Genomic DNA, 16,013 nt, shown 5'->3' with positions numbered 1-16,013 from the left:
TCTGATTTCCTCTTTCTCCTCTCTGTCTCTCTGTCACTCTCTCGCCCTCTCTGGGTTTCGCTTATGACACCTCTGAGAGTTGTTCATATGTGTTGAAATGGAGAGTGTGCTCAGACAGGAGAGCTAGGGGGGGATGGAGGCCTGGGGTACACACACACACACACATACACACATTAACACAAACACACACACACACACACACAAACACACACACACACAAGAATACACACACACACACACACAAACAAACACACACACACACACACACACACACACACACACACACACACACACACACACAAACACACACACCAGTGTCATGTCTGTGAAATCAGTGAGAGCAGGCAGGATGCGCTCTTAAAGGGCAGGCACAGAGAAAGCCTGCAAATGAATAGATGCACTGTGCGTCTTTGGGCTCCTCTCACCCTCACAGCAGGGGGATGGGACTACAGATGAACAGAGCAGCAAGACAAAAGTCAACAAAAAAGAGGGAGAAACCCAGTGAGAGGAAGAGAGAGCAAGAGAGAGAGAGAGAGAGAGAGAGAGAGACGGGAAGAGGGGAAAACGCCTGCTGAACATATTTCACCCATGCCAGCTAAGCAATAAATTCTAGCAGAAGCAGGGAATGGAGTCTAGGCCTTTCCAAACTCACTACAGGTGTCCATCCGGTGACACGGCCTTTGACAGCTCCCCCCCCTTTCCCATTCCCCTGCTCCTTACCCCCGAAACCCCCACCTGTCCCCCTGTCAAAAACTACTGCACAGTGCACACCAGCCGTCATTTTCTATACAATTAAAGGCACGCACACCTTAACACACTCTCCCACACACGCACACACACACACACACACACACACACACACACACACACACACAACACACACACTGCTCTCGGCTCTACAGGGGGAATCACTGCACCTTCAAGTGGCCTTGCAAGATCAAATGCACATTGCTCACATTGCATCAGCACCTGCACCCAAACTGAAAAGCCGAACCGAAGAGCCGCCGCCACTCCCGACAGGCACAGATCGATATCGCCGTATCTTCTGGCTTGCAGCAAGCACATCATTAACTCAAGATTTTATGTTAACGTTTCTTTGTTTTGGACGTGGATTTTGCTTCAAAAATTAATTTAGCTTATGGCTGGGACCAGCTCCCGAGCGGAGAATCTCGGCCAAACAAAACCCAGGTCCAAGCCCTACAACGTGAGCCAGAGGATCTACCTCTCGGGACAGCCGCCGCTTCCGCACTCCCAGCCCGTCTCTGCATTAAGAGCTGCCTGTGTGTTGACAGGGATTTATTATGTGATCTATCATGTCCCTCCACTCTGAGACACTACGGATTCACAGCGACAGCACGGAGCTACTGCGTTTTTTCCGGAGTTGGTTCTTCATCTCATTCTCCTGCCGACGTAGGGGAGGCAGGCCTCTGGCCCCTCACCGAATAGCTGCCAAACTGTCTCAAGCTTTTCCGCACAGCCAATATTGGGAGTTTAGATTGTCTAAAGACCGCCACCTCTAGCCAAATGAGCCGTTCGCATTACAGGCGACCAAAAGGCTCGCGGAGGTGTCATGAAGCCTGAGTTTAAGCCACGTCAACAAAAACGGAAAATAAGTATGTCAAGCAAGCACGATAATTCAACTTTAATCTACTCAATACTAAAGCAATATTTATCCAAACCTTTTAACGACGCAATGCAAATCGGAAAAGTACAAAAAAAGGGACAGCATTCCCCCCGAAGGCAAAAAAAAAAGTAATAGCGAATATTTTTGATGCTGTAAGAGGAAGACGCTTCTTTCACTGAGACGCTAAACGAGAATGGTCATGACCACAGGCATGCGGCAGGAATTAGTGCCTTCCAAGTTCCTGCACAACGTATAATTCAATAACAAGATAAGTAATCGCTCAAAGTCATGGCAGGGGTAAACAATGAACAATGCATGTGAGCACAACTTGCATGCTGGGCTTGCAAAGCGCATGCTTACTTTTCATTGTGCTTATGGAGGTTTTAAGTCCTCTGTACGAGTAAGAGTCATTCATAGTCAAAGAAGCTTGAGTCCTATTCTTTGGAACCCTGCTGGGGAGATGCTGGTATTAATACATCTTTAGCTATGGGAACCCTAAAATTGTTTGAGGGGCTGAACACTTTGCATTCAAATGTCATGTGAGGGTGCACCACTGCACTACCATTGTCCCTCTAGATTACTCATTCAACAATTCTGAAAATCAACCCATTAACTAGACTGGTTCCTGTCTTCCATTGAGATCAAAGTAGAGCTGATATTTCAACCTAGATAGTAATATGTTCTAGAACAAATCCTGTTACAGAAAGGCCCTGATCTAGGCCAAAACCATATTAGAACCGGGACCGAGCCTTGGCAGAGTTGGCTGCTCTTTGGTAGTCCTCCTGGCATAAGGGGGACTGCACTGCAGAGGGCACCAAATCGGCACGCAACACCACAGATGGCAAAGACTGGCAAAGATGGCAGATCCCTGTGGGGTTTATCCACGAGGGCATGGCAGCGTGCTGAGGAGGGTCAGCACACCACAAGCACAACAAGCGAACGCTGAAACCATGAGCTGCTGCGCATATTTCTGGTTCATCACATTTTACTTATCTACTCATCTATCCTTTTTCCTATTTGTCATACGTTGTTTTGTATGTTGATTTTTTCTTTGTTAAATGTTTTCAATGCCTTTTCCTACTCTTTTATCTGTTGTTTTGTATGTTGATTTCTTCTCTGTTAAATTTTTTGTGTGGACCCCAGGAAGAGTAGCTGATGTCTTCTGCATCAGCTAATGGGGATCCTAGTAAAATCATAAATCACCGAAGGGTGAGACTCTATGCCGTTTAAGGCAAGGCAAGGAAAGCCAACTGTATTTATATAGCGCATTTCATGCACATGTGCAACTCAATGTGCTTTACATATACAATAACAGGAAAGACAGTAAAACAGACAATAAATAAATAAAATTAAACAAAATAAAAGGATAAAAAATAAGAGTAAAGTAAAACAAGGAAAAAAAAAGATAATAAGCATACAAGATTCAAAAGTAAGTTTACTTGTTTAAACCTCATGGTGAGCCCACATTACTATTATACCAGCACTGCCAATTTCCAAGTAAATATGGATGTATAAGTTTATGAATGAACATTCATTAAATTATTAACTCATATTTTAACAACCATCAAGAACTCTTATCAGGCAAAATGTGACATCTTGCCTGTGCTGCAATATTCTCACTTGTATATTCTCACTTGTAACTTTTGATAAAAGTGAGCCTTTCAAATGAACAAATGCAAAAGTAAGAATCATTTTTCATAGAGTTATCCCAACAGCCAGCTGCAAAACTAAGACTATGTCAATGTGAGGCGGAGAGGAAAGCCCTCCACGGCACCGCACGCAGAAACAGTTATCTCAGCTGCATATGACTTCTCCTCCAGCGAACAAGCAGTTTGTCAGCACATAAGACTCCATATCCTTGCTCCAAGAAAGAAAAGAAAAAGAAAAGTATAGATGTGGGCTAAACTTTTGGGAGAGCACCTGCAAGGCTGTTGGGTGGGGGGAGGCTAAGGCAGCAGGGGGTTGAAGGAGGGTTGTAGGAGTGTTTGCTGTGAATCCTCCACGTCTGGCTCCATCGTTGCCACAAACAAGGAGTGGATTTCCCACCCTCCGCGCTGCGGGGAGCCGTGAGCGGGGCGAGGACCGGGAGCGAGCGGAGGAGAAAATTCAAGGCTCTTTGCGTTTTACAGTTCCTATTTCTATTACTGGCGTCATGCAAGTCAAAACAAATACAACATTTTAGAATTGTATGGATGTTGGCAAGATATTTTCCTAGCCAAGCAAATTATATAGTGAGGTGATCTGTTTACACTACATCGTAGTGGAGCCACAAGAGACCACAGCGCCTTATATATGACAAAACTTACAGTAATGTGCACTGACATCTGAAGTTTTTCAATGGCTATCCTCCTGAATGAACTTGTTACAAGATACGGCCAGTCAAGAGAGCAAGAAGATATCAGCAGCACAGCAGAGGAAGAAATGCAAATTCATACCATCTTTAAGGGGAACATTGTCCAGCGTTATATTTTTTGACTGCCTTTCTGCTGGAAGCTTTAAGAGTGTTTTTATCGGCAACACAGATGCCAGAAATGCGAGCTCAACCCACAACGGCCTTCTACCGAGGAAACAAACTTCCATTAAACTCAAACTATGAATCAAGCCAACGTTTTCTCATCCCAGCGTCACACACACATACACAAGCCAACTTATGCCAAATGCACATTCTCTAAGATGCTAGTCCTTGCAGACTTACTTTTCTACAAACACAATGGCATCTTGCAACAAATAACAGCGGCTCTGGCATAATCCACAGCTAATCTTTTGGCAGAGGCGGAGGGTGCACATTCAGGTGGAATTTAAACAGGGTGGGTTTTATTTTGGCAATAATGTAAATATTTAGAAATGCTCACCATGCTCCCCGCCGAGGAACCTGGATGTGATATGAAACGCAGCCAGCCCTCCACAGACATCTGCGAGTACGGCCACATGAAGTCCCACACTATGCCAAGAGCCTCTGGCTTTTTATAACGGTGAGTGTGTTTCAAAAGCACCCAGCCCCAACCCCACCCCACCCCCGTCACCCTCCCAACACACAACACACGCACGCACACACACCACTCCTCCCTCACCCCCGTCACCCTCCCAACACACATACACACACGCACACACACACACACCGCTCCTCCCTCACCCCCTCTGAACCTCCCACTTGCTCACTCTCTGGTGACAATCACGGCCGTCGCCAGGATCAGCGCATGAAAAGTTGCCACCACTGCTCCACTTTGCAACGCGCCGTCCCCATTTTCTCACTTCCCCCGCATGAATAAATGATGATTTTTAAGGAGAGGAGAGGAGAGGAGATGAGAGGAGAGGGGTGGCAAACACCCAGGAGTCCATAATCAAAATAACTTAATTAATGTACTGATTGGCGTGTGGGGAGCCGGTGTCGTTCCGGACACGCCACAGTCGCTCGCTGGGGCTGCTGGGAGAGAGGACGCGGACACGCGGCTGCAACTCAAGGCTCAACAGCAGGGGAAAGTGGGGCACGCATTTCTGCCCACCCCCCACCAACCCCCACCCCCCAGCCCATGGTGGCTCCACAGAGGACCAGCCGAATGCTCAGCAGGGGTTCTTTGGGGGTACCGTTCAGTTTGGGAGAGACCAACGAGCGGCACTTCAAACACAATGTGTACAACTATGGAGTAGGGGTGGAGAATGCTTCAGAATTAATTAAATGGCTGGGGCTGTGTTTTCATCCCTGATAGCCCGAGCGCAACTCTAAGACAATGGAAGCACTGCCTCTCTCACGTTGTGCAAGCTGAACTCTAAATTTCACTGCGTTCATGGTGAATTAAATACGGGGTGCGTTCCTGTGAACGATTCAGATACAACGTGAGAAGTTCACTGAGTTCACCACCTCTTTGTTTTTAAACTTAAAGAAAGAAATATACCAGGCCAAGAGAGAGGCTGTGTTTCATTGACCGGGAGGAGGGGGGGGGGGGGATGATTACCATGTGCAGTTTAAGCTTGAAGCACATTACAGGGTAGCCAAAGTATGAAAAATAAAACTTTGCTCGGGACAAATCCAGGCAGCAGTGTTGCGCGGGATGTGGGGCGAACTATCGTCACGTTGTCAGATGTTAAAATAATTTGCGGGCTAGCGGGCCGTCTCGGGCCCAGCGATGGGCACTCCCATGGGGCACTAATTGCAGCTCCAACAGAATGAATCGATGAGAAATGGGGGCAGGACAGCACTGTTCCAGCACACTGGGAATTGAGACTCGGAGAGAGAGAGAGAGCGAGAGAGAGAGAGGAGCTCCAGTGAATAACGGAGTGTGCTGGCAGAGAGGCAAAGAGACCGCAAAACAGGCTCTGCTGAGGCTCGTCATAGCACTAATTAAATGTATTTAAATTGCAGGTAAAAAAACACACTCACAAATCTCTCAAGGTTTCACTGACACTTCAAACGCGGCTTCTTCGGTTCCAATACCATCATTTTGACATGGCATCAACATGTTATTTATTATGCATCGAGGTCTGGGGAAATAATACTATTAGACAGACTTTGAAACTGTTAAAAGTGTTTTAATGGCTATTCCTGTTTTCTTTAAAGTCTTGACTGACAAAAGTAAGGAATGGACCTCCTTGGAGGGAAACTCGGATTGCAAGTTGTATGCAAAGTACAGGCAGGGTTTCCTCGAATAGAAATTACTCAACAGAAGTTATGGTCATGCAAACACATTCACAAAGCAAAGCTTATTATACCACTCATCGACAAGCCATTACCACAATCACGGGACTGAAATGCAGAGAGCACCAAAAAGTTGGCTTAAGTTCTGGGTGGGGGGGGTGACATGAAACCCTCGTCCATTCGCACAATCAATGTTCCTGAAAGCAATTTGGCTGTTTAAAGCTGCTTCAGCCGCATCACACATTCAGTAGCAAACTATTTCAGATGTGAAACTGATGTGGGAGAATAATAGGCAAGAGAGCAGTCAAAAACAGACACACACACACACACACACACACACACACACTTAGTGTTTGACTCTTCCAACACGCACGGGCAGTGCAAAGGGCCCTCAAGTTTGCCAACGTAGCTGCAATGTCTGGCACATGCCCTGCCTTCCTCTCTGTCTCACACACACACACGCAAACGCACACACACACACACACACACACACACACACACACACACACTTGCCCGGCCAGAGGCCTCGACACTCTAAGCTCTGCTGCCCTGCACTGCCTGCCTGTCAGTCCACGCCAAGTCAGCCTGTCTCTACCAACCCCCAGAGCCTGTCCAACGTACCACACACTGAAGCAAAAGTTAGAGAGCAAAAGTTGGTGTCTGCAGGTGTTGGCAGAGCGCAAAAACAGAGGGAAAGACAAGAGAGAGAGAGAGAGAAAGAAAGAGAGAAAAAAAAAGGAGAGAGAATGAGAAGGCAAGAGAGAGGGGGCGTTAGGTTTCCCAGTCCTGAAAGTTTAAATACAGGAAGCGGAGTACAACCCGAATGCCAACTCAACACCACGCTCACTGTATCAAAGTCCTATTTGGAGCATTCTTATATTCAGGTCTATTCTCCTGAACCATAGGGAGGGACACAGAATCTTACTGCAGGCCAATTAAAAGTTTTGATTGCCTCACTTGTATCAGAGAGCTGGAATAGGGTCTAAGGTTTTATGACTCCTCTGGATATTCTCTCCTTGTGAATATCCTCTGTACAGCTGAATGCACAGGGCTCACGGTGGTCAAGAATAAATACGATAATATTTTCATGATAAACAGGTGAATTCAGCCTTCACACAGAGGTAGAGGGCTACTACACAGAACTTAAATTTAGGTTGAGTTCATAAATGCCAGACCAAGGAAAAAATATTCATATGTATAGTAAGGATTGTGAATCGTGCCTCTCGCATGTGAAGGATTCCTTTTTCCACACATCCTCGGCATGAATGAAAACCACATATGTAAAGCTACTAGGAGGATTTCTGTCCCCACCTTCTTTTATCAATTACAACAAGAACACAATAAATGTAATTACTACAAGAACAAACCAGCATATTCTCTACATAACAAATGTTAGAGCAAAATCTCTTTTCCGGGTAAGACTGTTCGTTGGTGAAATACTGAGAATGTTTTTGCAAACTTAAACTGACATTCAGCTTCAAAGCCACAGACTGAACATTTTGTTAGTTAAACTTTCTGAAGGTTTATTAGTTTGGATGATCTCAGACTTCAAATGAGTCCAGTCAAGTCATTCAAACAAACACCAAAACAAGACAAAAATGTTCTCTGCTATTCTGCTCGTCTATTCTGAGAGCGAAGTCCAGTGCAGCAGTCAAGTCCATCTAAAATATCACCCCATTTCTCAAGTCAATATGCAGTACTGTAAGCCGCCTGTGCCACTAACTGACCTTAAAAACCCTTTGTCCTTATTTCAATTTCGCAACTGGGAAGAAGAATTGAACCATTGAGAGACCATTTTCAGCATATACCACAGATAATATCAATATCAAAACTATTAGGGTGATCCTGCAGTTTTACATCAGGCTACTTACTGTGTACTTACTAGAAACAAAAATACTTAAATAGGAAGTGTGTTTAGGTGAACAATATACAGTTAGGCAAATTGTTTTTTCCAGCTTATTTTAAAAACTCAGCCTGTACTCAATGTTGATACAAACACACAGCGCAATGACAGAAGGTAAACTAACTAAATATTACATAGTAAACAAGTCAGACATGTTAAAGTAATTCATAAACCCAACTTCAGTTTCTCCCACTTCCAAAATTAAAAATGTGCATCTTTCGGGAAAGAGCAGAACGTTTCCCTTAATCATAGTGTACTTTTAATGTCTTCAATAATTCCTCTCAAGAATAATTGATTATTTAGAGAAATATTATGGTCTTCAACAAAATCTAAAGGGAATGTAATATCTTACATTATAAGTAATCAATGGCTTGGTTATTTGGCTTAATAATACCCCAGATAGTCAGAGTAAAATTCCCCAGTTTCTGACAGCACTTCTAACTGAGAATAGATAAAGCCACACTAAAAAGTTGGTTAATATAAATCTTAATTTTGAGTCATTTTTAAACATGCTTCCACACTTTCTCCCTAGTGCTACACACTCTTTTCACACACCAAATTATATTTCCCAGTGTTTCCCCAGGTAATGACCTAAGTTAGCAATGAAACAGACCATTAATTCATAATAAATTCAGTTACGGTCTCACAGACAGAAGACTACGAAATACAACTGACTTAATGACAGTCTCAAGTTTGCCATATTCCCAAAGTGTATTCCAACGTGTATCCCGCCCTTTTCTAAACTGAAATCTGCGTTGACGAACACATTAGCCACGTTCTACCTCTCTCTCTCCCGCTCATGCACACACACACACACACACACACGCACACACACGGAGAGCGCTTTAACACAGAAGAAAAAAGTAATTTACCTGAGTTAGACAGAGGGGTGAATACATCATGGTGAAAAGGAGCGTATGACTTGGCAAGTGGCAAAGACAGACAAGTTAGTGGATCATTTTTCACTGATCATTTTCATCACCATCATCATCATCACTTCCACCATCGCCACCTCCAGTAGACGTCCGTTAAAATATCTGCCCTCCAAAAATAACGTGACGCCAGAAAAAGTCAGTTGCAGAAATTGAGGAATGTAAAACTAAAAAGTTTGAATACAAATTCTGAAAGCAAGACAATGTGGAGGGTCGGGTAATCTGTTCCATTTAGGAAATGTGGGGAGTAAGAATCAAAGAATGAGAAAATGAAAAAGAGGGAGGAATGAACTGACGTTATGAAAATAGCCCATCCCAAAAAAGAACTTAAAGAAGCAGTAACCCTAATATTCTCTGTCCAACGATATGCGCGTAATCCACGAAATCAACAAAGCAAAATCCCCATTCTCCTCAGTTGAAGCTCAGGTACGACGTCTGAAAGTTTAGTACAGAAGTAGCAGGCGACTTTCTCTCCTCCAAGCACTTGCGCACTGAAACTCACCCACCCTCCGTCTTTGATCCCAGCATGAGCTGCGACAGTAACGTCAGCACGGGTTGCGCGTATTCCGAACAAATTCACTACAATTTAGCCTACATAGTGTTACAAACCAGCGGTAAGGGTTATTGAGGACACCGCGTCACAAAGTGTAGGCATGAATGCCCTCATTCATGCATAAAACAGAACATATACGGCAAAAACATCACGTCATCACATAAAAACTGTAAATGCATGGGTTGAAGTCAAATAAAGAAAAGGTATGATCATTCACAAAATGTTTACGTTTACAAGCGGAAATCAATGTCTCTTGAGAAAAGGCTTACGTATAGAGCACCTGTTCATTATCAGTGTCGTACAATTTATACACGTTCATGCAGAATCAACAAGAACCTTTTTCCAAATTCCCTGAATGCCCTAGGGGTTATTAAATGTCTATTCAAAGTCCTTTCAATTAACTTCTCCCAAAACGTAGAATTAAGTGGCTAAAACTGTAATGACAGTAGCCTTAACCAACAATAAGAAAATGTGACCGTTTGGTTACTTTACAGAAGTTGGTTTTACTGTAAACCTCATGCAGGAAAATATAGGCTACAGGAACCTAACATTGAGTTTCACTTTGCATTACTTTAGCAAACGGATAGCCTTAACTTGAATCATGACAAAAATGGGGATTAAAACAGTGTCTATTCAACCTCGATTATGACACTAAATACTGTAAATAATGTTGTTTAAAAGCTACATTCTTGCAGTCACTGAGCATAAACAATTCCCCGTCGAAACCTTTGGGTTCTAAAAAATTACAGACTACCTTGCAGGCAACAGATGCCGATGGCATATATCAGTAGCAGTATCAACATATTAACACAATGTGCAATCTAAGACCCCCGAAGAACTCTAGGCCTGTTAAGTGTCAGTGTAGACAATGATGTGACTAACATTTCAGTTAGTTTAATAGCCTACCAGATATGGTAGCCTATTTCACATCTTCAAAACCACAACAGTTGCGATATTTCTCCTTTCTAAAATTCCAGGTTATTCATGATTTAATGAAGAGTATTACTACGTATCAACTTGTAGTCAATAGAGGTACTTTTCACCTAAGAATATAAATAGTTTATGGGAAATTATTTTTACGCTGATTTGATATGATTAAATGTCACTTCCTTCGAAAACCTGTGCAAAACATCTCCCATATAATATTAAACCACATGTCATATGTCAAATCATAACTTATGACCAGACAAGTATTCAAACTAAAAGGGAAAAAAGACATAATGTTACACTGCTATCTGTAAGATATTGTTAAATAACTTAAAGTGATCCTTGGAAACTTAACTAGAAATGGCCATGGCTAAAAAAATGCAAATAACTTATAAGGCTAGTTGACACTTTGACATTTTTAAATATTTGCGGGGATAATGGGTGGCGGGGGCTACCATGAAGGACATGTTATTGTTTTACAAACAGACAGTGCAGCTGACTGCGTTTACAAAATAGTGAGATTAAGTCAGCGCTCACGGTTGTATAACAACGGTACTCTGTCAAGAACTACTTCCAGGGACGGAGCGCCTCTGTCGGCGTGTGGTTCAAATTCAAGCCGGCGCGCCTGCGGCTCTGGCTGCGGCCATTTTCTGCTGAACAAACTCTACCGGGCACCAGAGCGCATTGGCTTTGAACTTGAACTTGGCCTTCGGAGTCCCGTGCTTAACACACATCTGTGCTGCCCTGCTCTCGCTGGCAAAAAAACAAATAACTTGCGCTGAAGGATAAACGCCAAAACGCAGGGTAACTGAATCGTTACGCGTCTTTATAACGTAAATTCATGCCTGCATCTTCAGCCTTTGCCATAGTCCTTCCTCTTGGCCGAAAACCAGCAAGGAAAGGAGTTACTGCCTTGACAAGGGGGAAGGAGAGAATTACCGAAATACAGTGCTGATCCGGTGATCTAAAAATCTACCTCTCGTTTTGTGTCCCGTGAATCAACGTGAAAATTATAAAATGTAGACTTGCTAACCTACCATTTCGAAGCGAAACTGCCAAGCCTCCACGAAAAAGTTATAGCTTTGAGGCTTCTGCAACACTGCAGTTCAACGCCTGGTCATCCCGTCGATGCGTTATTATTCCATATCCATGTATCTTCGCAAAGATGTAATCCCTGCTTTTCAGATGGGGAGAATAGCCTGGACAGAGATCACAGAAACGTCCCACGCCAACTCTGCAGCTTCAATACGATCCGACTCCCCGTCACAAGGTACAAGAAGGCGAAATGTACCTATAGGTTTTATTACAATATATGTATGTTTCGAGAAGGTGATGCTCTAAAAAGTACACTGGTTGATGATGTCGCGTGTCGTACAGTTGTTGCTTGTATATCTTAAGACTACAGTGCTCAGTCTTCGGTCTCATAGCCGTGCACCATTGTAGCCTACGTTAGAGCAAGATGTCCTTGTGTTTATGATGGTATCAGTGCTTCGTCTGTGTTTTTTTTCTCACGAATATGCAGACGGCCCGTGCGATGGGCTCCTCTGAGATCTTACAGTTGTCTCGGAAAAGCAATTGATGAAACACGGGGGTGGTGTGGTGTGTGTGTGTGTGTGTGTGTGTGTGTGTGTGTGTGTGTGTGTGTGTGTGTGTGTGTGTGTGTGTGTGTGTGAGAGAGAGAGAGAAAGAGAGAGATGGAGAAAGACTATATGTGTGTGTGTCTGTGTGTGTGTGTGTGTGTGTGTGTGTAAGACAGAGAGGGGGCACTAGTCTGATACTTGCTCTTTAAGAAAAGGCAGGTGTCAGGACAGTGCAGAATAAATCTGATATATTCGATGTTTAAATAAGTCAATACGAATTTAAGCATAAGAGAACGGGTAATCTACACTGTAAACCTGTGTGTCCGCAAGTTTTCGATTGAAAATAGTAGGCTACAATATCTCTCCAATAAGCAGGATGAAATCAACTCTAAATCTCCATCTCTCTCTGTGTGTGTGTGTGTGTGTGTGTGTGTGTGTGTGTGTGTGTGTAAAGAGGGGCGTGAGATGGTTTGCGTCCACACGTGAGTCTGCTGGCAGTGTGTGTGGATGGCTGAGTTCGGGATATATACGGTTTTTCCATTAGCACTTTGCTACTGTAGGCAACATTTATATTTTTAGGCCAAAGTTATATTTGGGCCTTTAAGAACAATATGATATAAATGCAGGAAAAAGTATCAAGGTCAGTCTTGTTATTTTGGCAAGTCCAAAAAATATATTCTTAGCCTCAGGACATACAGTATAACAGTGGGATCTATGCTTAGAATACAGCAGCTTGTTCAGTTTATCAGTATGATAAAACCATATTAAACATAATGCAATAAAATTTGATTACTTCAAATTCGTTGGGCTTTTCTGAAAATACCTGATAGGAAGTTCTGAGCGCAACACCACGCCAACCAATGCGTTCAACTTGAAATACCCTGAGGCCTCAACCGATTGATATGTGTTTAAAACATATTTTGCATCAACATTTAAAATCATAAACATATTTCAAAGTTTAACAGTAACTATAACGTAAAAATTCTAGTTTTGTAGGTCTTAGGCCGGCTCAGAAGCCTTTGTACTGTTTCACGTTGCTTCAGCAGTTCTAGAGCGTTTATAGAATGACCATGCACAGCCCACCGTAAGTTTTTTATATTCTTGCGTAAGGCTATTTGGTCCATCGACGAGGATTTTGACAGGACTTTGGAATGCGGGTGAAATTGTATTGAGCTAAACCTGTGCTAGCAACCAGGCACTGTGCCCAACTAGGGTAGGCCTACTTGGGTTTCCTTTCAAGACAAGGATTGATTTTAAAGTGTGTATTTTTGTTTTATCTGGCGTATTTTAATAATGAACTGTCTCCAACCTCTAAGCTTAATTGTCTGAGGAACAATAAGCAGTCACGAACAGTAGGATACAGTAGGCCTAGACGGGCCTACAAGATGGTCCTTTATTACATTGAATTTGATGGTACTCGTTATAAACAATGTTTTGTTAATTTAAATAATTGCAATAAAAAATCCTGCATTAGGCTATTTTATGCGAACAAAGTAGCTATTGAACCTTCGGAAGGATGACAAAGACAGTAGGCTATAGCCTCAACAACAACCTTAGCGGCTGTATAATGATTGAAGCTTTAGTTTCCGATTTTGACATTTTTTGGGTAGTGGTCCCTCTCTCGTTACATTTTTAAAAGAAGTTCATCACAGACTTTGGGCATGTTATTATTTGTAGACTCCTAGCCCCGTGACCTCATAGACGACTGTTACTCACAAGAGCCTGAATATTTAGTTAGGCTATAGGATTTGGTCTTGATCATATTTTAAAAAGGTCCCGGTCGAGATTAACATCAATCTTGTTAGAACTTTGAATAATCATGTATTGCTAACTCATAAATGTTTGTAAAGCAATTTTGTAGTTGGATTAAATTCAAAACAGTTTGGCAGAGTTTTAAAGAACTTAACTCTAATTCCAAATAGGCCTATACGTTAATTTTCACTTACTTTTTTATTATTTATAATTTGTGTGGTTATTTTCAAGGACTATTACTGTGTTATATTTTCGCCATATGTTTTATTTTTGCTTTTTCTAAATTATGCCTAATGTCTCTCAAACTCTAAAAGAAGAAGTCCGTGAATTGAAGACATTGGCTTTATTTGTAACACATTGCTGATTTAAACCGGTTTGTTTGTCTTCTGTCCACTTTTAAACTATTTCTCTGTGTGTGTAGTTAGTGTGTAGTTTGCAGTAGGCCTAATATGACTGTGTGCATTTCTCCAACCATCTGTGCCTCTCATGAACTTACTTTCACCGAATGGACCGAAAACATTACGACCGTGTGTAATGGAGTGTGATTAATAACTTGATAAAACGTTTTTAAAGCCAAATAACAAATCCGAACTAAACATACAATTAAAATGAAGAAATTATGAAGTGAATAAAAATGTCTTTCATCCAAAATGTGTTTTAATAGTCTCCATGGAATAATTTGAACGTTTATTCTGTGTTTAACATAAGATATCTTTACAGTGATAGCCTAAAAGACTTATTCAGATTAGGCCTACGTCATTTGTTCCAAATGAGTGAAACTTGCAAAATGACGGTTCGTTTTTACCTTTACCTTATTATTGTTATGTGATACTTTGACTTTAAAACGTTGACTATTCCAGAGTTGTAGATTTACTGTGACTTGACAAAAAACGTTTTAAAATAAACTGTTATGTTAAAGTATGGACAAAGTAAATCTATGATTTCCGCTGAGTTAAAATAAACCGTTTGTGCTGCCATTCGGTGGACTTCACGATTGAGGTGTGTTTGATATGATTCTTTGCGACTATTTAACCTTCAGGACAAAGTATTTGTGTAGGCCTTGGTCATCAACAGTTGGTCAAAACACAGCTTCTTTTTCAGTTGTCGTTTCACAAACTAGGCCAAGTGGTTGGAGAACTGTGAATTTGAAATGCTGGACCTGATACCAGTTTTAGTACTTAATAATGAACACATTTCATGAAAATAAAATAAAAAACACTCAAACCATGTTATTTATTTTTTTAACTGTATAATAGAGTTGGCCCTTATCTGGTATAGGTCCATTGAATCAGTATCAGACCCTTGCCATAATCAGCTGCTGTAGGGGTCACTATAAGGAACTAGTCCCAACTGCAATGAGAGAAGAAAACTTTAACTGAGGGTGAGCCTAATGAACCGTGACAGGGCCTCAGTGTAGGAAACTTTTATTTGAAGACACACACTCACGCATACACACACATACAAACATGCACGCACGCACACAGACACACACACACACGCACACATGTATGTACACATACACACATGTACATACACACGCATGCACGCACACACACACACACATATGTACACACACATACACACGCATGCATGCACGCACGCACGCACACACACACACACACATGCACGCTCACACACACACACACACAAATGCAGGCACACACACTCACACACACACATGCATACATCCACACAAATATGGACACCTCTTTTTATTTTCCTTCATCTTCCTCCCTTTCTTTCCACATGCCTCCGCTCTGATCGAACCCTCTTCCCACATGCCTCCATTCTGATCCGATCCTCTCTCTCCAGAACTTGAGAGTTGGGATCGACTCCAGCCATGCGCTGTTCACATCCCTTGCTGGAGGGCCAGGGGGAATATGGGAACTCACCCTCCAAAGCTGAGCTTTCCCTTCCTGGCTCATGAGCAGCCCTGTGCCTGGGGCTGGAGATACTGTACCTGCTCCTTTGCCTCACCCACCCCAGCACAGGGCAGGCTAAACTGGGTTGGGCAGCACTCTCTTTGTGGTGGCATGCCATGAGAGCCCACCACCAAAGTGCCCATAGCCCTCCTACCTGTTCCTTAAGCTGTACCTTAACTTAAAGCCC

General features: G+C 42.7%; 1 protein-coding gene across 3 annotated transcripts in view; it reads right to left on the bottom strand.

Annotated features, from left to right (window-relative positions):
- Positions 1–11,737, bottom strand: part of nfic (nuclear factor I/C) — a gene marked incomplete at its 5' end in the record, with an annotated part of 107,168 nt that extends 95,431 nt beyond the window's left edge. For 2 of the 3 annotated variants that reach the window (XM_080833695.1, XM_080833697.1), the window contains one exon: positions 9,033–9,552. In XM_080833695.1, the coding sequence (XP_080689821.1) occupies positions 9,033–9,062 (30 nt within the window). Of the gene's footprint in view, positions 1–9,032; positions 9,553–11,609 lie in introns of those variants that run through there. The other variant, XM_080833696.1, reaches the window with a different exon arrangement.
- Positions 11,738–16,013: the final 4,276 nt, after the last annotated feature.

Source organism: Sprattus sprattus (genome assembly GCF_963457725.1).
Source record: "Sprattus sprattus genome assembly, chromosome: 2".
NCBI classification, from domain to species: domain Eukaryota; kingdom Metazoa; phylum Chordata; class Actinopteri; order Clupeiformes; family Clupeidae; genus Sprattus; species Sprattus sprattus.
The sequence above is the reverse complement of the archived record's forward strand: the minus strand, read 5'-3'. Positions and strand labels throughout refer to the sequence as shown.